At 37.3% G+C, this 24012-nt stretch overlaps 1 protein-coding gene across 2 annotated transcripts; it reads left to right on the plus strand.

Annotated features, from left to right (window-relative positions):
* The first annotated feature begins 1033 nt into the window (after window positions 1-1033).
* tbc1d2 (TBC1 domain family, member 2) lies at window positions 1034-23596 on the plus strand. 2 transcript variants are annotated; one of them, XM_053236839.1, is made up of 14 exons: window positions 1034-1412; window positions 3208-3691; window positions 4850-4997; window positions 11619-11736; window positions 12020-12144; window positions 12422-12666; window positions 13612-14004; window positions 15812-15922; window positions 17053-17225; window positions 17694-18194; window positions 19161-19281; window positions 19385-19570; window positions 21379-21500; window positions 22285-23596. In XM_053236839.1, exons 2-14 carry the CDS (start codon window positions 3212-3214, stop codon window positions 22484-22486), a joined length of 2925 nt encoding a protein of 974 aa, XP_053092814.1. In that variant the 5' UTR covers window positions 1034-1412; window positions 3208-3211; the 3' UTR covers window positions 22487-23596. The 2 variants fall into 2 exon arrangements, with proteins under 2 accessions (XP_053092814.1, XP_026774549.3); XM_026918748.3 differs by lacking the exon at window positions 1034-1412 and adding an exon at window positions 2327-2368.
* The last annotated feature ends 416 nt before the right edge of the window (window positions 23597-24012 follow it).

A 24012-nucleotide genomic window follows, 5' to 3' on the forward strand; every position in this document is an offset into this window, starting at 1 on the left:
TACTTTTTATCCCTGTGTAAACTGTGATGTGACAATAAATCTAAATCATAGGTTTGCATTAGCTATGCACACTCACACACACACACACACACACACATTCCCAACTTGGGCCAATTTCTTTGGACCATGTCTTTGGACAATGGGAGGAAACCAGAGCACCTGGAGAAAACCTACTGTACGTGGACATGAGAAGAAACCAGAGACCCTGTAACTGTGTGGCGGTTATGCCTACTGCGCCACCGTGCCACCTACTTGTAGTTCTATAAGCAATAATATGTAGTTAGGTCTTTAAAAAAAATGCTGCATTGTTAATATGTCAAGAACATAACCCCACTTGCGAATATGTCATGAATATGGCGCACAGACAATTTTTTTTACCAGTCATCTGGGTGTCCTAATGGGGGCTCAAAAGCCAGCCCATTACCAGCATATGTAAGTCCTGCGTGGACATGAATAATAGTGAATGATAACAGTCTAATAGAATGATAATAGTCTATATACACTTGAGTGTAACACACCCACTTCAACTCAGAAAGGGCTGTTAATTAGCTGATTAGTTGCATCGGGCATGCTGGGAAAATATTTCTTTCAAGAATTTCCCTCATGGGATCAATAAAGTATATCTATCTATCTATCTATCTATCTTTATATATATATATATATATATATATATATATATATATATATATATATATATATAGCAGAAAGTGTGTTCAGTTTGACAGTTTGACATGTTACTATGTTTAGTGCATGTAAAATATTGGTAGTATTTTCCTGCTTTTTTTCCCCACAAAGATTTCTGCTTTGTCCTCTAGCTTATTTTCAAAGAGATGTTAAAGCACAATCATATGAACCTCCCTCATTAGGTTAATTAGCCTACTGTAAATAAGGCAAACTGACCACATGTAAATAACCAACCCAGCAGGAGGACATTGCATGAGAGATCAGTTCCTATTTTTTTGTCTGTTTTCTCTTCATAGTCAACCGGTTCAACCAGATATGACATGCAGTCTGCTTTGCATGCTGAACAACTGAAGGCTAATAACATACTGTTCTGCTCCAGCACTGTTAAACTGTAGATGCGTGTTTACACATGAGTCTGTATTACTAACTCATGCTTTCATGAAGGATCCAGTGTGGCTTCAGTGTCCTGTGTCCCTGTAGACTGCACAGTGAGTGTGGGTGAAGTGCACACAGCCACACACTCTACAGCACATGGGCACAGGGTGCGAGGCAGACTCAGCCTTCTTCCTGCTCCATACACAGACAAGTCTAAACGCTGCTCAGCCTGAAGTCTCACACACGCCTCTGGGAGACTCAAGCACCATTCCAAGGGACATTATGTTAAGGAAGTGGAACACGATCTCAGGATTTTCCTTGTAACTCAAAGAAAGGAGTGAGCTTTTGATCAGGTTAGTAACTTTTGCCATGTTGTACAATTTCCAAAGCAGGAGTTATGATGGAAATGTCTAGCTATAGTTTCCATCTGTTAGTGTAAACTGTTAAAAAAAATAGTCATCTGCTCTCTGTGGTCTTTCTGATCCCTGATCTGAACTATTTCGCAATCTCTCCTATTGTATTGTGTTTTAAACAATACACAGACTTGTCAATGAAACCCAGGCTGTTGTGTGATCATGAGTGTATTGTCTGATTTTTTTTTTTTTTAGTATATAGAATACATATAAGTCTATATTGTTGAAGGAGTTGGTGAACGGCTGAAGATGATTTCTTGAGGATGACTGGCAGTTCTGATTGATTTGTTTCAGTTTCACCAAATCTATAACAAGATTTGAGGTAGACTCGTAAATGTTATTGCATTACAGCACCCATGCGCTAAACAACTGGCGTTCGGAAGGTCGGAGTCGCTTTACTGATTCGATTCCTTTGAACAAACGCGCCACGCGCTTTCGATTCTTCGATTCATCAGTGAGAGAAACTTAAAGGAGTATTATGTATTCTCCATTTCTCACCCTCCTAAAGGAAATCACACAGTTCATATTTCTCATATTTCTACAGTAACAGCCCACTTGTATCGCGGACATGCCACATAAGCTAAGCCTAATAATAAATGGATTTTTTAAAAAGGTGGTATTTAACAAAGAAAAACGAAATTGTTTATAAGATGATGAAGATTTCTGTAAGGAGACGTTTATTTAACGTTTATGGAGGCAGACCTCAGAGTCAGTACTTTGTCAGTCAGTAAGTTTTCCATCACAGGAAAGTCTTCAGGACAGAGGACTTTGTGCCTTCCAGTTTGTCTGTAACATGACATGCTGTGTTTTTTTTTTTTTTTTTTTTTTTTTTTTTTGTCTTATTAACTTCAGGAGAGAGAGAGAGAGAGAGAGAGAGAGAGCAAGAGAAGAGGCTGGTGAGGGAACAACTTATACTGTATAACTGCTTATAGCTGCTATAACTGACAACAGGACTAACTTGTTTCATGGATGTTCCACAACTTTATATGTAACAACAAACAGATAAAAAGTATGATGATGTTCATTAATAAATAAAGAAATTGTAATAACTGGTAAATTGAGGTGATTACAAGAGGAATAAAACATATCAACATAAAACACCACATCTGGTCTTGTTTTATCGCTTATAATATAATGCACTGTATTTACACATTTCATACTCAAGCCTTGTCCATATAACAAGCCATTTTGGACTCAGTTTATGTAATAATTTAGTAACGTGGCTAATCTACAATTTACTAACTATAAAATAACTTATTAGGCTATAACAATACATAATATACAACCACAAATTTTTGACATTCAAGTAAGAGCTCTACAAATCAAAGCATCATAAAGACATAGACAATTAAAGAGATTTTGATTTGTTTGTGCTTGCAAAGCGATTCCTGAGTCAGTTAAAAAAAAAAAGATCCTATACTATTTAAAATCACTGATCACTAAAAACAGTACAAGCTCATCAGCTGGACTGGAACAAAACCTTACACATTAGCATAACTATTATTCATGGTAGTTTCTGTCTTTGCCCAACATGAATGATTTCTAAAGACTAGGTCATGACATAACTTTGCCGGATTATACTACCCATTTTCGCTGTTCTCTGCAAATAAGGCATCAATAGTTGCATGTTGCAGCTAAAACACTGCCCCATACATGTGTGCTGTAAATATAGCCTAGAACAATGACCCATTCAACACTGTTTTGCTGAACTTTTTTTTTTCCTGTGTTATTTTAGCCAGATGGAGGGAGAGGGAGGCGGCAAAGGAAATCCCAATAGTGCTGATATGTCTCAGCCACTTCCCCTTCTGAGAGAATCACATACGCCTGTAGCAGAAGTAGAGAGAGCCAGTGTGGTCGAGAGCCTGGAGGAGACACACACAGAGACGATGGGTCTGTCTGCAGGGGATGAGGAAAAGGACGGCGCTCAGGTCGTCATTCCAAGGCCAGAGAGCACCACTGCCTGTCTAAGAGACTCTATGTTGTCATCAGAAACGAAGCTTTGTGGATACCTCCACAAGCAGGCTGGGCCCTTGAAAGCCTGGAAATTTCGCTGGTTCACCTACGAGGAGAAGAAATGTCAGCTGTTTTATTACCGCACTGCACAAGACTTGAACCCTCTTGGCAAAGTGGAGCTGCGCAATGCCACATTTAGCTACCCACTGCAAGGAGAGGAGGGGACCTTCCACATTCAGACACCTGAGCGCACTTTCATACTTAAGGTATGCTTACTGTCACTATGTGGCCAAGCTTTGAATTTGAATTTGAGATTTCAATCGTGCGATGGTATAAATAATAATCATATACTATATATTACTATTTATACCACTGCACGAATGAAATCTCAAATATGATTGGTAAGAAGGTGTTGATTCATTCTCAATAACATAATATAAAAAAGTATAGTGACATTCAGCAATAATTAAAAAAAGAATCATTGATAAATTGCTCAGGTTAAGTATGAACACTGGTCATGGTCCTCTGCATTCTGCATATTTTTTTGAGAGTACTGTATATATTGCAGTTGAGAAATGTATCTCTTTAGTACCATTTTATGGGTGCTGATTCACTGATTTATAATGTTTTATTTGTCATGTTTGGAATGATTAAAGTGGTTGCCCTTGGATTCATAGCTGTTTTATCTATGCTGTGTTACAACATGTTACTGCCAAACAGCAAGTCATGCTGGCGGTACACTCAGAGGGATTATTAAGCATGAAATTAAGAAATGTCTTCTATGCTCATGACGATAACTGACACTCCCGCTGACGTCACACCCTCTTACAATTAGTAATACAAATTCTCTTGTATTCACTTGTCCTGTTAAGATAGAATTGTGTCATAGAGCCTATATTATAGCAACTTTCACATACTTCACGATCGTCTGAACATTAACACACCCACAGGCACAATAGTATACGAATTATTATGTGGAACCTGAAAGAAAGCATGAGTGCCAGATGGAATGCATTACTGATCCAAAGGTGGTCGTGATAATACTGCAGAAAATGCTGTAAAGAGTAAAACAGGGTAAATAATGTATATGTCTCAAGACTCAAGTTTTATGATGAGTTTTATTCAAGGGGTGAATTGATATTTAGGACGGAGAAGTTTCTTTCACGGGTATCAACAATATGGACCATTTGATTAATGTCTTATTAAAAGTTTTTACATATAAATATAAACTTTAATATTATGGCAATGTGTGTAGAACAAGTTAACATGTCGAATGGAGTTTTCAGTAATACTAAGTTTTTCATATTTGCTCCAGAGGCTTTAGTGTATCATGTGGCAAAGGTATATGATAATGTACATTCTCATATGCTTAAAGTGTCTCAGTGAACAGCTGCACTGTGTCTCAGTAAAGCTTCTGTTTTCAGGCAGCAAACAGAGATGCTAAGATGTACTGGCTCCAGCAGCTGCAGCTGAGACGTTGGCAGCACAGAGAACAGCTCTGCACAGATTCCCCACTGCCAAAGCCTGAGAAGCCCACACAGGATGGCCAGCAGTATTTAGACACCTGCCCTGGTAAGAACAAAAGAATCATCACAAGGTTAATAAATCACGAGACTGCACATGATGCAGCACGGTACTCACAAACACTGTATTTTTATAGCGTTGGAATTTTTTTGTGGGGATGTGGGTCTTGCAAGTGATAGATAAACAAAATTGAGACACAGAAAGTGAAAATTCAGATGGAAATAGTTTAGCAGGGTAGGCATTTGTGGCGGTTTGGGGAAACCCAGGTGATAGCTGCTGAATTCTGGCAAACATCCAAAAAAAAGATTTTTGGATATACTTTGACATCTCAGTTTAAGAAACCATAAATATATTTCACATATGTGATGTGGAAATGTTCGTATTTACCTTTTAGCCTTGCCTTGACTAAGTGCCTGTACAGTTCATGTTGTTTAAGGAGCAAGATAACAAACACAACAGTAAAAACAGTCAGTCTGCCTAAAGATGTCTAAACACTTGTTAGCTAAGTGTGATTTCCACTCAGTGTGTTGTAGACTGGACAATTTGTTGGATGCTAGGTGCTGTATAGGGTTGCCACCGGTCCCTTGTCATACAGCATTGTCCTGTATTGAAAAAGAGTTTGATGGTGATCTTTGTGCTGTGATCCTCAGTCAAAATATACTATATGTCCAAAAGTTTGTGGACACCTGACCATCACACCCATTCCAGAATCAGTCCCTTTTTGCTGTTATAATAACCTCCACTCTTCTGGGAAGGCTTTCCACTAGATTTTAGAGTGTGCCATTGGGCATCAGTGAGGTCAGGCACCGAGGTCGAGCAAAAAGGGCTGGGGTGCAGTCTGTGTTTTCATCGACCTCGTTTTGTGTACAGGGGCATTGTCATGCTGGAACAGGTTTGGGCCTCGTAGTTCCAGTCAAGGGAAATTGTAATGTTCCAGGATACAGAAACATCCTATACAATTGTGTGCCTCCAACTTTGTGGCAACAGTTTGGGGAAGACCCACATATGGGTGTGATAGTCAGGTGTCCACATACTTTTGGCCATATAGTGTATTTTGACTGAGGATCCTAGCACAAAGATCACCATCAACCCCTTTAAGTCTTAGAATGTTTTACAGATATTCGTCTTAATGCATATTGTTTAGTAACTGCTATCAGTTAATCAGTAACTGTAGTAAAAGTGATAGGGAAAGTATGCATATAAGAGTTTAAGAAATGTAAGGGTTGTTTTAATGGTTTTAAATGGTAAAGTGAGCATAACATTGAACACCCTCTCTACCAGTTAAGATCATTCTAAATTTATCTTACATTTACTTTTATCTCCTGAATCTACAGACAGACAAAGACAAAAGTAGAAGTAAAACTAAAAGCTGTGCTCAGCCACACAGGTGCCAACTTTTATGGTTCAGCCATAGCATTTACTGTTTTGACTCTTTGTTATGGCAGTATAGAAAAATACATTTTTCTGGTTTCTCAGCTAAAGCAGTGGTCAAACCAAGCATAAATAACATTCACTCAGCTTAAAAATAACCTCTCTGAAGGAGAACGGACCAAGGACACGAAACATATTTTTCTGGTAGCGTTACTTTCACTCTGACTTTACAACCTTTACCTGTGAATTCATTAACCCTGGTCTTGTGAGCTTGTATAAACATGCAGGAGGTCTGTGGAATCTTTGGTTGGTGTAAAAAATTAATAGCAGTCCGGACATTTACTTCGGTATATTTTTACTGTTGCTTGGTGTACATCTCAAAAAAAAAAAAAAAAGCTATCTAACGTTACACCTGCATTCTCTCCGAAATCCCGTACCATCAAAACTACCTGTGATATTCAATCAGAAAATAGTGTAGCGAAAATCCAGTGTGGTGGTGGTATTTATAATTGAGCTCTATGCTTATTATGCTTATGTTATGTCATATCTTAATGATGAACCAGTAATCCTCCTACATGTATGGTTTTGTAATTCTAATGCTTTGTTGAGTAAAGTAACAGCCATATTTGGAAAAGTTCATACATATCATACTAAAACCACTAAAATCAGATGTTTACATTTATTGCCCAGAATAAGGTACACACCCCAAATCAGAGGGCATTGTTTACTTCTTAACTCCGGCAATGAGTAATCATGTCTAATTATGGACCACTTTAAGCGGGACAGGAAATGCATGCAAGTATGCAATAATCAGAAGACATCTGGGCAAGTGTACACAGGAAACATGAGAAAACCCCTCTACAGACCTGATCACTGACCGGTCACACGTGACTGGTGTTTGCACAATCCAAAAACTTTCTCCATCCTTATTTAACCTGTGTCATAACTTGTCTGTGTCATAAGCTAAAGCAGTCTTTTTTCACCATACTTCAACACAGAGTTACAGATGTGTTTTGTTTATTATTTGGAACTGTTACGGTATTCTAATCTGAGCTATCCTTATCTGTAATCTTTATGAGAACAGGAGGAGGGTGGAGTAACTTGGGGAATTTTGTGCTCCATGGAAATGACTTTAATGTTGTTAGTTATGCAAAGAGTTGTAACAAATGTGAGGCAAATGCTAGCTGAAAATCAGTTAAGCTTGGTAAAATCCTATATCGCTCCCAGCCTTCCATCCAACAATAATAAACTGATCAAGTTAGTTGCTGTCTCATACTTAAGTTACAAGCAAGTTAGAAACATAGCATTATGTATTTCTATATCTTTCTGATCTCAGCACATTCAAGGGCAATAATTATTGTCTGCACTGTAATTATGCTAATGATACTGTAATTACCTGAACTACGCTGTAGGAATTCACTGGTAGATTTGACCAGCAAGTGGTTCCTGCCTTCTTGTTGCCATAGTAGTATTATATCACCATGATATAACATAATGATGACATTGTCATTCTGACTGTTTGTAATATTATTGTGGATCAAAAAAGGTGTTTAGAAAAATTTCCCCACCTGTCATATAGAAACTAATACAATTGCAAGTTCTTTATTGCATAACAAAGAGTTGAAAGCTCTGCTTACTCAATAATCTCTTGAAAAAAGCCCCATTTTAAACTGTTGCATAACTGTGTGTGGATTAAAATTGCTTCAGAGTTTTAGAAATCCGAGCTGCTGCGCACAGTGTCTTCGTTTAGACTTTCTTGTTTCAGAATGATCTGGGGTATGCACTATTCTTCAAGGACATCTGCCCTGCTCAAATGTTAATGTGCTGTGACTGAGATTAAAGGTATAGACTGTGGGTTTCAGGAGAGTTTTATATTTATGTTTGTTATATTCACTTGGGTGACATTTTTATCCAAAGCTATTTATAACTGGGAGTGGATTACAACTAAGCAGTTGAGGGTTAAGGGTCTTGCATAAGAAGCCAGCAGGGTCAGCTTGGGAGCTGGGATTTGAACTCACAACTTTTTAATCAGCAGCCCAAATCCTTAACCACTGGGCCATTACTTTACTGTCGTGTCTTAAAGATGCTTGGATCAAGCCTCTAGGTGATTTCCTTATAATACTGCACAACAGTGAAGCATAGATAATTAATGCCATATTAAAAGCAAAGGCTGGTCAATTTTTTTTTACTGTTTAATGCTCTTAGATTATATGTTTTTTAACTTTCGTTTTTAAAGCAGAACTACACTTTTCTGCTTTCTCAGCTAAAGCAGCAGTCAAAACAAACACGAATAACATTCAACTACCTGAAAAACAAATTCACTGAAGGAGAAAAGATGCAGGACATGAAAGACATAATTTTGAAAGCTTTTACTTTCGCTTTGTGCCAACTTTATCACTTTGACCTGTGAATTCATTAACCTTGGTCTTGTGAGCTAATATAAACAAGCAGGAGAACTGTGGACTCTTTGGTTGGTGTAAAAAATAAATAGCAGTCTGAACTTTTTTAGTTTAGAATTCTAAGGCTAAACATGTTTTCAGTTTACAGTTTATGATTATCTATGCTATAAACATATCTATCTATCTATCTATCTATCTATATGCATATATATATATATATATATATATATATACATACATACAGTACTGTGCAAAAGTCTTAGGCACCCTATTTTTTTTTAGAACAAACTTTGTTATTGATTTTTATTTTATGACTTCTACATTATTGATTCAGTACGAAAACATTTTAGATTTCCAAACATTAGTTTTATAGCACAAAACTAAAAGTTACAAAAAAAGTTTGTATGTCAGTAAAGAAAGCAGCATATTACATGAGAGACACTTTTCAGACAAAAAAAAACATAATGAAGGCTGCTGGGTTTTGCTGCAAAAATAAGAAGCAAGTGTGACAGTCAAAGTCTCCAGAAGATCCGTGGCAGGTTCTGCAAGATGCTCAGTAAAACTTACAGCTCATTTCCTTATAAAACTGCACACATTGTACCTGAGACTACTATTTATTTATTTTTTTAAAAAAAGCGAAGGATCGTCACACCATATATTGACTTTGTTTCATTTATTACTGTTTACTGCTCTTTATAGTATTTTGTTTTATATAGAAACATTTAATTTCATTATTTTTGAAGGCATCTTTGCTCTACAGCATTTCTTTGCATGTGCCTAAGACTTTTGAACAGTACTATATACACGTATATATATATATATAAAAGTATATATATATATATATATATATATATATATATATATATATATATATATATATATATATATAGTATGTTATTGTGTCTAAACCAGAAGAGCTAAACCACTACTTCTTTATGTGTATGATATTAAATGCAGGGATTGATGAGGTTGTTATGAATACAGGTTGGTGGGTGTGTTGTAGAGACATAGTCTGGGTGTTGCTGCACTGCTTTGATGTTTTTTTCTGCATTGCTTGCAAATTGCATCTGTTTCCTGTACATGACCCAGCGGTTACCAGATAAATGATAATTAATGATTTACATCCCTTGTAGGCATCATTTCTGGTAATCCATAATCACACTGCTGTGACCTACACTGCAAAACTACCACTTGCATTTTAGCCTTACCCACTGGCATGCCCATTCACATACAGATGATTAGCATAAATATTATGTTGCATAAGAATTGAGACCTAATGTAAATTAAAGTACTTAATCTTTGAGTTGGCTTGTATGAGTGCACAGCTGCAGGATGCAGACTCACATGGCAGTGACTGTTACAGGAAGTGAAGAAATAAATGTCTGGAACCCTTGAACAGGTGGCCTTTGCCAAAGAGGAACTTTGCCAAACATAACAGCTCTGAAATACTGTATTGCATATTAGTATATCTAAAGATGAAGGAAAGCCTCATTGTAGGTTATTCTGAGCTTAGACCATTGTTTGACTAACTTCATGCAGGTAGACGTTTGTATGTTCGTTAATATTTTGCCTACATGTTCATATACACTATGCCTTTACATATAGTATTATACATGAAATTTAAAAAAACAAGTTTTATTCCTCTTATACAGCAGCAAAAAATGCAAAATGCCAACAGCTGTTTATTTATTAAACAACAGCATGCTGTAATTTAGGTCTATTTATAGTTACTTTTAATGTTGTTAAGTTGGTTCCTGTTATCATGCACATTATAGTCATTCCCTCTCCAGCTTCTTGTTTTTTCTTTTTTGTCTCTCTATTTTATAAGACAAAAAAATGCATCTTGTTACCAGCAATGTCTTCAGGTCATAGACTTTCCCTTGGGCAGAAAACCTAAAAGAACAGCTTTACCTCTGAATGTTACAAAGCGCTGTCACTGTAGATACCTTCCATAAATGTTCAATAAATGTCTCCTTCCAGATAACATCACCATATCAATGATTATACATTTTTCTTTGTTAAATAGCAACACATTCTTTAATCCATTTATTATTTTTTATCATTTATCATTTATTAGATTGTGTAGTGCATTCTCCATACAAGTCCCTGTGAGCTTTTACACATTTGAATACGTATTAGAAGAGTACATGTGATTTGAATTACAGCTGGCACCAATATCAGAGCTGCTGTTAGAGAAATTTTTCGGAAATTTATCATTTCGGGAAATCATTCCGGGAATTCTCTGGTATAAAGGATATTAATTCACACACTGTTCATGTATATGAACATTATTATATATAACCTATATATATATATATATATAACCAATTGAGAGCCAGTTCTCATTTACAATGACGACCTGGCCAATTATTATCATTTCGTTGCAGAAATCAAAGGTTCCAGTCTTAGTTTTAAGTTGTTTGGGGTGTTTCTTGAGTCAGTGCTGCTAACAATGACTCACCTACGGGTTATTTTAGACATGTTGTGATGTGACAGCACCTCGCCCTGCTTTACATTCCGCTCTGCTAGAGCGTTTAAGTTGAGTGGAACATTTTGTGGTTTTTCATTTTACCATGTACTGCCACTTATTGTGTCATTTCCTTCCTTTACTTTTTATGCTTTATATAGTTTTACAGGCTGAAAAAATAATGCCATCCTACTGTGGTCACAGCTTGAGTTTCATTTAAAAAAAAAAAAAAAGATTTGAGAAAGCCCAGCAAACCCAACAGCAAGGTTCATCCTACACAGATGCACTACTCATTGTCTCACTCATGGGCAGCTCACTCCAAGTTTCATATTGTGCCACATGTTTTTTTTTTTTTTCCCAGACAGTCTGTACCAGTTTGCGTAATCACACTTAGGTGCTGATTCAACTGAGTTTGGTTTTGTTTTGCTGTAGCAAACTTCCTACCTATGGTGAAGATCCCGTCGGGTCTGGTTGGAGTAGAAGCTGCCAATGTTCCTGTACAAACGAACCCACTCAACATGTCAATTAAACACCCGCTCATCGAGATACAGTGAGTGCATTTAGACTGTATTACGGCACAAGATCATTCAGGCTCCTTAAGATTATTATGTATTCTTGTTTGGTTTAATGAGTTGAGTGACAAAATTTGTTTTCATTGTAAAAAGTCGCATTATTTCCAGCCTATTACAGTCCTACAGGATTATTATATAAAAGCTTGCTAATGGAGAGTTATGTTGGAGAGATATTTTTTGTTCCTCTAGTCAAAAAAGTAAAAGCTCTAAATGTCTAGTACACTGTACTAATACGTTTGTGTGTGTGTGTGTGTGTTACAGAAACTCAGTACACAGCTTCCTCCTTCGTCGGCCATCTCTGGAAGTGGGCCGTAGTGTATTTTGGGTAGAATCACCAGCTACCCAGGCTGATACCCCCAAAACAAATCCCTCCTCCAGTACAGCTAGTAAGCACCTTCCTCCTACTGTATATTACGCTCCATTATATATCATATAGTGGGTATACACCGTATATATTTCTAAAGCTATAAGCTTCTACAATGCAATGTATATTTCCTTATACAATAAACAATGAGAAACGCCCCTTGGTGAGATTTTGAAGGTAACTTTGAGGCTGGAACAAAAATTTAAGCATTTTATGTAAAAGTGACACACTTTTTACACATATGTATAGTTGCAGTGCATTGTCATGAGTGTATCTAATTACATCCCACTCTTTCATAGACCATGAAGTCTCCCTTGTCCAGACATCACCTCAGAGTTCAGGTCTGCCTCCTGAAGTGCCATGTGAGAGGCCTTGTGAAAACCTCCCAAACCGTGGTTCATCTCTAACGCTACCCAATGGGAAATTTAAGAAAGCGAACTCTGCCACCTTTCCATTCAACCGCAAAGAGGCAGATACTATTGATCGTCTGTCACGCCTTCAACAGGAGAATCTCACACTGGCCAAGGAGGTCCAAGCCCAGAAGGTGGAGATTACAGATAATAACAGATAGGAATTGCAGTTTATAACATGCTCATTGCTGGCTGATCAAGATATTAGATGGGAGGCTAAAATCTAATAGCTGTTAATAGCTTGACAATGAAACCATTAGGCAATATTGAGCAATATTTAAATATATGAAATATTCAATATTTGTCAGTACCACTAAATCTGCTACAGTTATTTTTCGGTTACAGTTTCATTAGGTAAGGGTCTGACATTTGACGATACCACTTAATCTTCAGTGAACTGATACAATTCCATTTAGTTGCCTCCAATCAATAGGTTACCTACTTTGCTCAGAAACTGTCGTACCGTTAATTCACAAATGATGATGATGTAGAGGGACTATTTTAACTATTTTAGAGTTACAGCCAAATCACCTTGCTAGCCTATTTACACATCAGTTTAAAAATATGTATTATTTGTACACATCATTTGTCTGTCCTTTTTTGATAAAAATCGATTTACAATCATAATACTTTATGATTGTTGTGTCAATTCATTTCAATCTTTGTCTTTTAAAATCGATGCATGGAACCAAATCATCTGATTGTTACACTCCTAGTTAAGCTGAAAAACATTAGCCCAAATCAAGATCAAATCTAGGTGATGTTTCACTCTGTGTAATCATCTGACACAACTGTCACTAATAGGCTGCATGAATCTACAGTCTGGGCTAGAAAGAAATCAGCCCCAGCCTCGCTTCTTCATACCATTCTGTATTTATCTTACAACCATTGGTACTGAGGTTAGGCTTGGTTCCACAAATCCAAAGTAATCTGCTTTAAGACATTTGTTAACATCAGATAATGAAACCTAATATTGATGTCTTTATATCTTTATGTTTGTCCTTTTTTCCCGCTAGCACATTTACACCAGACACCCCTGAACCCGAACTTGATACAGCTCTGTGTACGTGTTTTGTTAGGAATTGGTGTGGCTGCTGCACAAAGCCCTGGAGGCGGCTCAGCTGGAGAAGCGTGCGTGTGCTCAGTACCTGGCAGCTGAGGGCGAGCAGGTGCGTCTGGAGCTGCTGCGTCATGGTGAACGCTGCACCGCGGACCTGCGCGAGCGTCTGGAGCAGCTGCGGCGCGAGAACGAGGCACTGAGGAGAAGCTTGGAGGAGAGGGACGCGCATGTGAAAGAGCTACAGGAGAATGTGAAGCTGCTCATGGAGAAGAACCAGGCCAAGCAGGAGGTCATTGTCAGACTATCTGAGCAAGTGTCTGCATGCATGGATGACCCGAGACGCACCATCTCTCCTGACCACATCAGCTCAGAGAGTCTCAGGCAGCTTATACAGGAAATGGACAACCTTAAGGTGGGCTGATGCAGATTAGTGAAAATGTAGCACCTTATGTAGTTAAAAGTGTCAGCAAGATTAGATAAGATAATTCACTAGTAAAGCAGGGATGTAGCCAGACATTTTACAAAGGGGTGCCCAGGTTAGAACCAATAGCTTTATTTGGGTGGCAGTCTAAATTGGGGCAAACTTCTGCGTTAGGGAGCAAACCTGCTTGTTCCTCACCATTGAACAATGATGAAATGAACTTTAACATTTCCTGGAGATGTTGTAGTGGGCATTCCATTATTATTCAAACAACATTATCACAGATTATCAGAGGGCAAGTCACTTTCACAAATGATATTCATAACTTAATAACAATAATAATAATAATAATAATAATAATAATAATAATAATAATGATAATAATAATAATAATGTCTTACTGGGTTTGGCAGAGGAGTTGCACACTAGGGTAGCACTGGCCACCCCTTAGCTACACCAATGTAGTAAACATTAAGTCATACTTCAGACTTGGGAATTTAACATCAAAAGATAAGTTAAATTGACTTACAAAGGGTTTAAAAATTCATATTATTGAAATGATTTGCATGCGGTTTACTTACGTCTCAGACGTGACCATGTTTTTATAAAGTAGTGCGTTCACGCTTTCATGGGCTTATCTTATTTACTAGGCCGCCCCCCTTTAAAACAAGAACTTGCTGTTCAGAGGCATTTCAAGTGATTTTACCCTAAAAACATACCCATATATTTTTAACAAATTATTACAGAGTGTGGTTTTGTGCCTCTTGAACTCACGACTGGCGTTCTTTGACATCTCCCACTAACGTTCACACTAGAGAGCTGTGTGTATCACCCCAAATCACACTCTAGTGTATTAAATAGTATGTGAAAATAGTGTACCACCAGCTATTAGTTTATATTGGCTAGTACACCATAGACCAATCACAGTGAAATATTCAAATAAAGCTGTCAAGTGATATAGAAATTGAATAAATATAGAAATCAGTGATTCAATATAGCATGTAAAAATAGGAAGAATTTCTGTCACCACTATGTACTATTTTCATATTTTCTTTGGGGTGGTGCAGTTCTTTTTTGTCTAAACACACACACACACATACAGAAAAACAGAAAAAAGGACATTTCTCACAATATAGAACCTTTAAGACTAAGGTTATAGAAAACATAGATCATTAAAGCAATGGCAGATATGATGTAGCATAAATGCAAAAAAAAAAAAGTTCAGACTAATAGAATTTAAAGATAAGAACTAAGCAAAATGAAAAAAAGTAGTTCATATAATGACAATATATTCATGTTAATTGTCATGATTTGTTCTAGTTGTAAAAATTATGTATACATTGAATAATTTGGGTTTTACCCACATTACTAGACTGCCAGTCTATAAAGTAGTACTTGGAAACCACCTGAGTATACAGCAGATCCTAATGATAAACAAAGGAAACAGAAATGGCGAAAAGCCTGAAGCTTAGGGAAAGAAATTTGAAAGTCTGAAAAGCTGTAAACACAAGACATCTGTTTTGAAACGTCACCATGTACGCGCAACTGCCTGAACATGTTCATGAACAATTCCACCATGTTGTGTCTTCCTTTTGTTGTACAAGAATACTGCAAGTTTATTATTTGCACATTTTTAGCATGACACTAATTATAAGACAGAATAATGGTTCTTTTGTGATGTGTGCTAACAGATTAATCCATGCAAACAAATATCCAGGCATGTCTTTATTAGGTAGAATCTATGATGGTTTTATAGATTATTTCATTTAAAGCATGTGGTTTGTTTCTTTTGTTTCAGGATGACATGGAAGCTTACAAAACCCAGAACAAGTTCCTGAACTCAGAGATCTACCAGCTGACCAGACTGTGGCAGAACAGCTCCGAACAGGAGAAATCTCTAATGGTGAAGGTGAGGGCTGTCACTTGGTTAAAAATCTTAAAAATCTCAAGTTGTATGTGTTAACTTAGTAAATCTAATTAAATGAATAATTAAATCATTCATGACATCATTGTTATTGCAAACAACTTGTGGAAGAACATTTCATAACATGAGTTGTGCTGCGTCTTTCCTGACCATGCGGATTAATGTCAAGTTCACGCTTCAAGTTCAAGTGCCAAGTCATTACACATTCAATAAGAATTCAATTATTAATTAAATAATGGTCCATAAGGACACCACTGACAAACTGTTTAATACACACATCTCTGACAACAATAGACACAAACTAACCGACTAACTCTAGCTAGCTAGATAAAAGCCAAAAACCTTTTTTTTTTACTCAATCAATGTATTTTATTATCTTATCTGTGTATTTTGTTCTCTAACCTGTCGAAACTGTCAGGGACAAGCTAAATAGTTTTAGCATGCTAGTCAAAACACAGGGCAATAAATATTAGTTACACACTAAGGGTTCGCATTTAGATGACTCATTCACTCACTCTCCCCAAATATAATAGTTTGAAATACAAAATTACAGAGAAACTGGCCAACACCTTTTGTTAGTCACTAGCCGGCTATCATGAGTTCTCTAGCCAAACAATTTATCAGCTGGGTAATGATACACATTTCAGAAATCATCTATGAAATTAGATAACAAATACAGCAAATGCCACACCGCTTCTTCAAGAAAAAAGCTAACACTCCTGAATCAATTCCTCACATAGTATTACACGGAATCTCACTCTGACTCCCATTTGTTAACTCTCCCCCTCTCTCACTCTCTCACTCTCTCACTTACGTGATTGGCTGCCGGCTCCTGTCTGTCACTCTGACGTCAGACTCCTTTCATGCCTAATGTAGGGGTTTGGTGACGTTTGATGTATCTGACCTGGTGTATGACGTGTACAAATTTACCACCAAGTCTGACCCGGCACCCCAACACAGCACTGACTGTGAATTAATATTACTATTACAGAATTCTCAGGTGACACACAGCATCGTATTCTAGTGTCTCCTGACTTACATTCATCAATGCTATGCACTGCAGCTTTCAATACATTTGGAGTATCTGTGTTTGTGTATGTGTGCATGTGTACTAGTGTGCCTATCTGGAAGCCAGCAACTGTCAGATGGAGAGCCGGTACCTGGAGGTCCTAAGAAAACTCCAGGAGAATAAGGAACTGAATGCAGAGCAAAGAGCTGTTATCAAGAAGCTAATAGAAGAGGCACTACAGGCCGATCAGAAAGATGTCATCAGAATCAACACTGTCAGGTAAAAGCAAAAACCTTTTTAAGGACATACATAATGAAGCTTCTGTTGTTTTGCTTAGGGAACTTGTACCCATACTACAGAATTCTGTATTTGTGATCATTATTATCACAAACATGGCCATTACAGTATTGCAGTGAGTGTGTTAATAAATGTGTGGCATTTATATGATCCAAAGAAAACCTCCAAATTTTGGTCAAATAATTGAAAGGTTGCTTTTTAACCTCGTCACATCTGTTCACCAGCATATTTTGATATAATGCAAGGTTCACAGTGAGTAGCAATATAAATGCAATATGGATTTTTTGTTTATGCTGAGCAGCCTTGAATTCCCTAATCTGTGAATCCAAATGTTCATACATCTAAACCAAACTGTGAGGTTTGATACAAAGACATAGTAACTAGGATTATTCAAAACTAGCACAAAAGCGATCACATAAGTCCTGACAAACACATGGCGCTGTTCTTCAGGGAGTATGACGAGTACGGCTTTAAGATCATCCCCGACTACGAAGTGGAGGACATGAAACTGCTGGCTAAAATCCAAGCTCTGGAGATCCGCTCTCACAATCTGCTCCAGCAGGAAATTGGTGACCGGTCACTTCTGGCCCGCTGGACTCAGTTCCTTGGAGGTCGTTCTCCTGATGATCTCTCCTCCAGTGAGGAGCTGAAGACTCTGGTGCGAGCAGGAGTCCCGCGTCAGTACAGGCCGTGTGTGTGGCGCTGGATGGTGCGGGTCAGGACCCACACACTGCGCCAGCGCCACCCTGACCTTTTCCAGCAGCTGTGTGAGAAGAGCCGTTCCACACCACACCCGGCAGCCAGGCAGATCCAGCTGGACCTGCACCGCACACTCACCACCAACCAGAGCTTCTCATCACCCTCCAGTCCAATGCTGCAGCTGCTCCAGAGAGTCCTGCTGGCGTTCTCCTGGCAGAACCCAGCTGTCGGCTACTGCCAGGGACTCAACAGGTACACACACGGAGCCTTCACCAAACACAACACTGTCTGAGCTACACAAGTCTTTTAAAGCTCTAGTCTGCAAATTTTGTGTTTTGTCAGAAATGAGCTGAAACTAGCTGTTTTGAAACTCTAAAACAAATCATTACAGCTACTTCCTTTAGAGTTCATCTAAAACCACACCCACAAAGCACATACGCATAACATGATAGACAGGCAAGTAGAGATTCCTCCTTATCCTGATTGGCTGGAAGTTTGTGTTTAATAACTTAATGGTGATAATGGAGGTCACCAAGAACTACTACTGTTAGAGATATTATTTAATTGTTATGCACCTTATTGACTGTTAAATTTAATCAAAATTGTGCCAGTCACACAGAAACGTAGTTTTGTGCAAATCACACAAAGAAGAAGTTGTTCATTTCCTAATCTAAAGCTTATCATCAACAAGCATAAATCATGTTAATCTGAATCTAACCACAATTTTTACAAACTAGGAAGTTAACTAGGAAGACTCGAAACACAATGTATGGTCCAATGAGTTAGGTTCTGTGATGGAAAGGTTTTTTTTTTGGGGTGTCTAATAACTAAAATGGTGCAAAAATAAATATCCTAACAGTCTGAGGCTATTTCAAGAGATTTGTAGCAGGAGACACAGCAAATGTATTCATCCTGAATTTTGTTGCTGTGTTTTTGCAGTCCTCTGGTGTTAAAATTATTTGAATGCATCTTGCTCAATTAAGGATGGAGAATTAGGTGTGTGTGTAAAAATCAGCACTGGCTCACTACTGCTCTATAGTGGCCAGTACACACACAGCAGGCCTCAGTTTAAGTAAAAGAAAGGAAATCCTGACATCTAGTGGTCACCCCACCAGCATACAACTGTACAACAGAATTGCACTTGTATATGTTGATGAACCTTTTGTGCGTGTGTGTGTGTGTGTGTGTGTGTGTGTGTGTGTGATATGTTGTCTTCAGACTGGCCGCTGTCGCCTTGCTGGTGCTGCAGAGTGAGGAGGAGGCATTCTGGTGTCTAGTGGCCATAGTGCAGTTCCTCATGCCTAAGGACTACTACACCAAAACTCTTCTGGGCTCTCAGGTACCAGTGTGTGAAATAAAAACAAAAGACTCTTGTGCTTGTTGAGGTCTATAAACAGTGTGTTCTCACACACTCAATGTTTCTTTTGTATGTCCCAATGCAGGCAGACCAGCGCGTGTTTAAGGACTTTATGGCAGAGAAGTTGCCACGGTTGGTGGCTCATTTAGAGGAATACAGTGTGGACGTGTCCCTCGTCACGTTTAACTGGTTCCTGGTGGTGTTTGTGGAGAGTTTGCCTAGTGACATCCTGCTTAAAGTCTGGGATGCCTTCCTCTATGAAGGCACGAAGGTACACAGTGCTTTAAGCTTAACTCAACTAGGATAACCAGTACTGTAAAAAGGTCTTGGCAGCTATCAGTCTGTTAAAAAAAAAAGAAATGTAAAAAATTATTAAGGCCCACAGGAGAATAGTGTATCTTAAAACAAAAAAGCAGATATCACTAGTAATCTTTAGCAGTTGATTGCTGATATTATCACTTGTTTGGTATGTGAAGTTTTTTTTTATTACATTTATTTATGCAACCAAGCCTTAGTCTAATTATTGCATCAATTTGCATACTTAATACAACCAAATATCAAGTCTTTGGAATATATTAGCGTTAAAATGTTTGTTTCATGAATACAAGTGATCTTTTTTCAGAAAAAAAAAAAAAAACAGTTTACAGTGTGATTTCATGTGTTGCCACACTAGTAAATGTGGTTTATATGGTTTATAGTAGGCTTATGATGGAAACTGACGTGTGTCATCATGATACATAAACTGACATATAAAGCAGAAAGCAAGCTTTTCAGTGAAAGCCTCAGCCTTCTTCGAAGTCGCTAAACTTTTAAGATAATACCATTAGATGTGAGTGGCTAAAGAAATATTTTTTATTTCTACAGTATAAAGAAGACTTTTAGAAGACTAATTTATTAATAATGAAATAAATGCAGTTTATCCAGAACCGTATTAAGAATTTTTTGCAGTTAAATGAAAAGATCCAGGAATCTGATTCAACTTAATCAGCTATTCATACACCTACAGTGGCGTATTAGGTGTATTATTACAAATGCTGGAAAGCTAAAGCTTTTAACAACACATTAATGAACATGAAACCATAGATTTATATATACAGTAAGCACCAAAATTATTGGCACCCTTGGTAAAAATGGGTACAATGGATTATAAAAAATGTATTCGGGGTCAAGCAACTTAATCTTACACTGACAGTATACAATAGAAATCTAACATTTAGTAAAAGTATGTTTATTCTAAGGAAATAGGAACCCTTATTAAAATATATTTTTTAGCAAAACACACGTGTTAAAATTATTGGCACCCCTGTCTGTCGTACATCACAGAACCTCCCTTGCCCAGCAGTCTTCTCATGCTTGTTTAAATACAGAGCAAAATAACCACAAATACATCTACGCATAATGTTTTTTTTTTTTTTTTTTTTTTTTTTTTTACTTATCTATTATCTTTACAGACGGTGCAAAAAAATTCTGTAGCTGGTTCTATATCACATTGTCAAGCTGTGATCCAAACTGTCCAGGAAATATGTAGAAAACAGACAGGCTGCATCTCTAGTTATGCACACTTTTTAGACATTTTTAGAAAAAACATCTTGCAACTAAGAATCCATTTTCTGCAGTAATCTGAAGCTTTATGAGATTTGGACAGGAAAAACAGCCATAAGAGAAGTCATAGCAAACCCTACTATTTTAATTGCTCATAAACAAGGTCATACACATATTTAAAAATATATTCCTATATATATAGTGTTGTTATATATTCAATTTATTATTTTTTCTGTCAAATAAACAGTTGTTTCCTAGAGGAGTAGCTTCAAACATAGTTTTCTCAGACCTTTGCACTGTACTGTAGATATCCGTCTAAACTTCAAGTGGTGTTATAGAGAAAAATCCTATAAGAACCTAAAGAAGAAAATACTGCATGTATACTGTATCAATCACTGAATCTGAGTCTTACTATAAGCATAGTCTCTTAGATATGACTCTAGATAAAATATAGAAATAATGCAACACAGTGTGCAGTACATAGTGACATTGCCTTGCTACACTAACTGTGGACTAACACTATTTATTTGTTTACAGGTGTTATTTCGATATGCACTTGCTATTTTCAAAAGCAAAGAGGAGGACATCTTAAAGATCCATGACAACGTGGAAATCTATCAGTACCTCCGCTTCTTTACCAAAACGGTCACAGACGGCAGGTGAGAAATCACAGTCCTACAAAAGTGATAGAAATACCTAACAGAATGTTAAATACACAAGTCTAAAGATCTTCCAGCCAAAATGGGCTGCTACAATTCAGCACCCAGGAAGACAATTACCATAATAAGGTTCTTACTCTGTACATCTTGAAACCTGTATTGCACTTTAAACTACTCTTAGGCGTAAAGTACATATTGTTCCCTAAGCCTTAAGTGAACCAACAGGCTCTTTAAACATGCACTTTCTGACCTCTGGATCATGGATTATTCCGAGACTTGCTTCTGTCCTCTATAACCCTTTGCATCTGAGCACTAGACGGTGTTACTATTTTTGCCCTGACGACAGACTGAAGCATGTATAATTCACGGGCACACAGCATAGAGACAAACACACAGCACATATACAGTACATCACTTTTGATGAGTTTAAGGCCAGTCATGCTGTAGGCTGTTCTGCTGCTGACTCTTTAAAGATGCTCAGGCTATAAAAGCATCTATTTGGATGTCATTTTGCAACAGTGCAGTTTTTTTTCCAATAATCAGACACACAGAGAGAATGTAGGAATGTTTAAGAGCAGTCTTTAACCAGCAGGAAAGATTTGGATGTAGAACAGAGTATCTTTATCTATGATCTGTTGCTACCCATGAGGCATCATGTACTTGTTTTTAATCATCCAGGATCACTATTACTAGAATGAATAAACATTAAACAAAAGCCTAAGTTAGTTTTGCTCACAGTTCTAAAAGTTTTAACCCTGTTGCCTGTTCCCTTCACCCATCACAGGAAGTTGACGAGCATCGCCTTCTTGGATTTGAACCCGTTCCGGATGAAGAATGTGAGGAACCGGCGGGCTGTGCATGTCCAGCGGCTACAAGCTGAGCTCTCTGAACTGGAGAAACTGCAGAAAGAGTATAGCTCAGAGAACAGTCAGCGCAAAGACAACGTCCTGGACCTCATCCCCAGTGAGGAAGATGATGATGCGTAGATATTTAAACATTTAAATGTACAAAACAAGACACTGCAGTTGTACAAAAGCACTTGCACAAAAACCAAAAGATCAGATATGTGTGTATATGTATGATGCACACATACAATAATGAGGACTGCTTGGATTCTCTCTGACGGACACTGATGGATTTTTTCATCAGTATATGCCACACCACTAGTTTTGAGGACAAATGCATGTTTGAAAACAGAAGAGGTTTACCAGTAGAGGGTGTTCCAGTCTGTTGGATGAGAGACAGTGAGTCATGTGCTTAATCTGATTTCACAAACAAAACTAAATTCCTCATGGCTTTAATGTACAGATCTGACTCATGTAAAGTCTAAAGTGTTCTCTCATTTAAAAAATATGAGAAACACCAAAGATTACTGCACTGAACACAATAAAACAGGTTACAGCACTTTATTTACACAACCATTTGTTGTACAGCTAGCTCATTAAAACAAGAAGAAAAGAAAAATGTTTTTATACTTAAGGTAATAATAATTTTATACTGGTGCACTTATTTGTAAGACACAAATATATTTTATAATAAACCAAATATGGTCATTTTGTGTGCTTTGTAATTTAATATTGTTCTGCACTTCTGCTTGGGTTTGTTTCTTTCTTTTTTTTCCTCATATTTGAGGTTCAGTCAGCTTTTACCTTGGGACTTGTTCTTTTCTACTTTCACATAAGATAGACATCTATCCTTACACACACTTACAAAAAACAAAGCAAATCAACCAAGCAAAGAAGAAAAATGGCACATTACCCTTTCTTTAGTTAGTTCAAAGACATAAAGCCATTTAGCTAAACTTAAACAAGTGGTCTTACAGTACACTGATAAAGCTGTTTATATTTTCATGCACAAATATCACTTTTTCCAAATATAACATTCTTAGCACTTCTCCACATCAGTCTTTCATTGAAAGCACATTTTTGAAGATCTGCTATTGAGGGATCACTTTTTTTTTTTTTTTTGCTTTGTATTGTATCCTGAATAATTCTCATTTTATTTATTTGCTTGTTTGTATCTGTTGCCAAGATACACTGACGCAACCATCCTTGTATATATGTCATAACTAAATAAAGCAACTACCTCATTTCTAACCTCCTCCCAGAATTTCTCAATCAGCAGTCACATCCAAACATGTCTGTATAATGGATTGGGTAACATGTTCCTTCTTATTTTGCAGCTTTTGACATCTATGTACACGAACAGTCAAAGGTTTGGACACACTAGATATATAATATGAATATGAACATATATTTTTCACTGACTTAAAGACATTGTGATAAAGGCTTATGGTTGAAATTTGTTTCTAGGACAAATGTAAATAGTGAAGTTAATGCAGAGGTACACATTTATATCTGAATTTATATCTAATTACTTAGATATAAAAATAAATAGTTGCCCCAGACAAGTAGTTTTCATGTGGAACCTATGAGAAGCAGTGAGGAGCTTGATCTATTTGGTAAGTATTGTTGGTCACTGCTTAATTACATATATAATATTTTATAATATT

This window comes from Pangasianodon hypophthalmus, chromosome 9 (assembly GCF_027358585.1).
Source record: "Pangasianodon hypophthalmus isolate fPanHyp1 chromosome 9, fPanHyp1.pri, whole genome shotgun sequence".
Lineage (NCBI taxonomy): Eukaryota > Metazoa > Chordata > Actinopteri > Siluriformes > Pangasiidae > Pangasianodon > Pangasianodon hypophthalmus.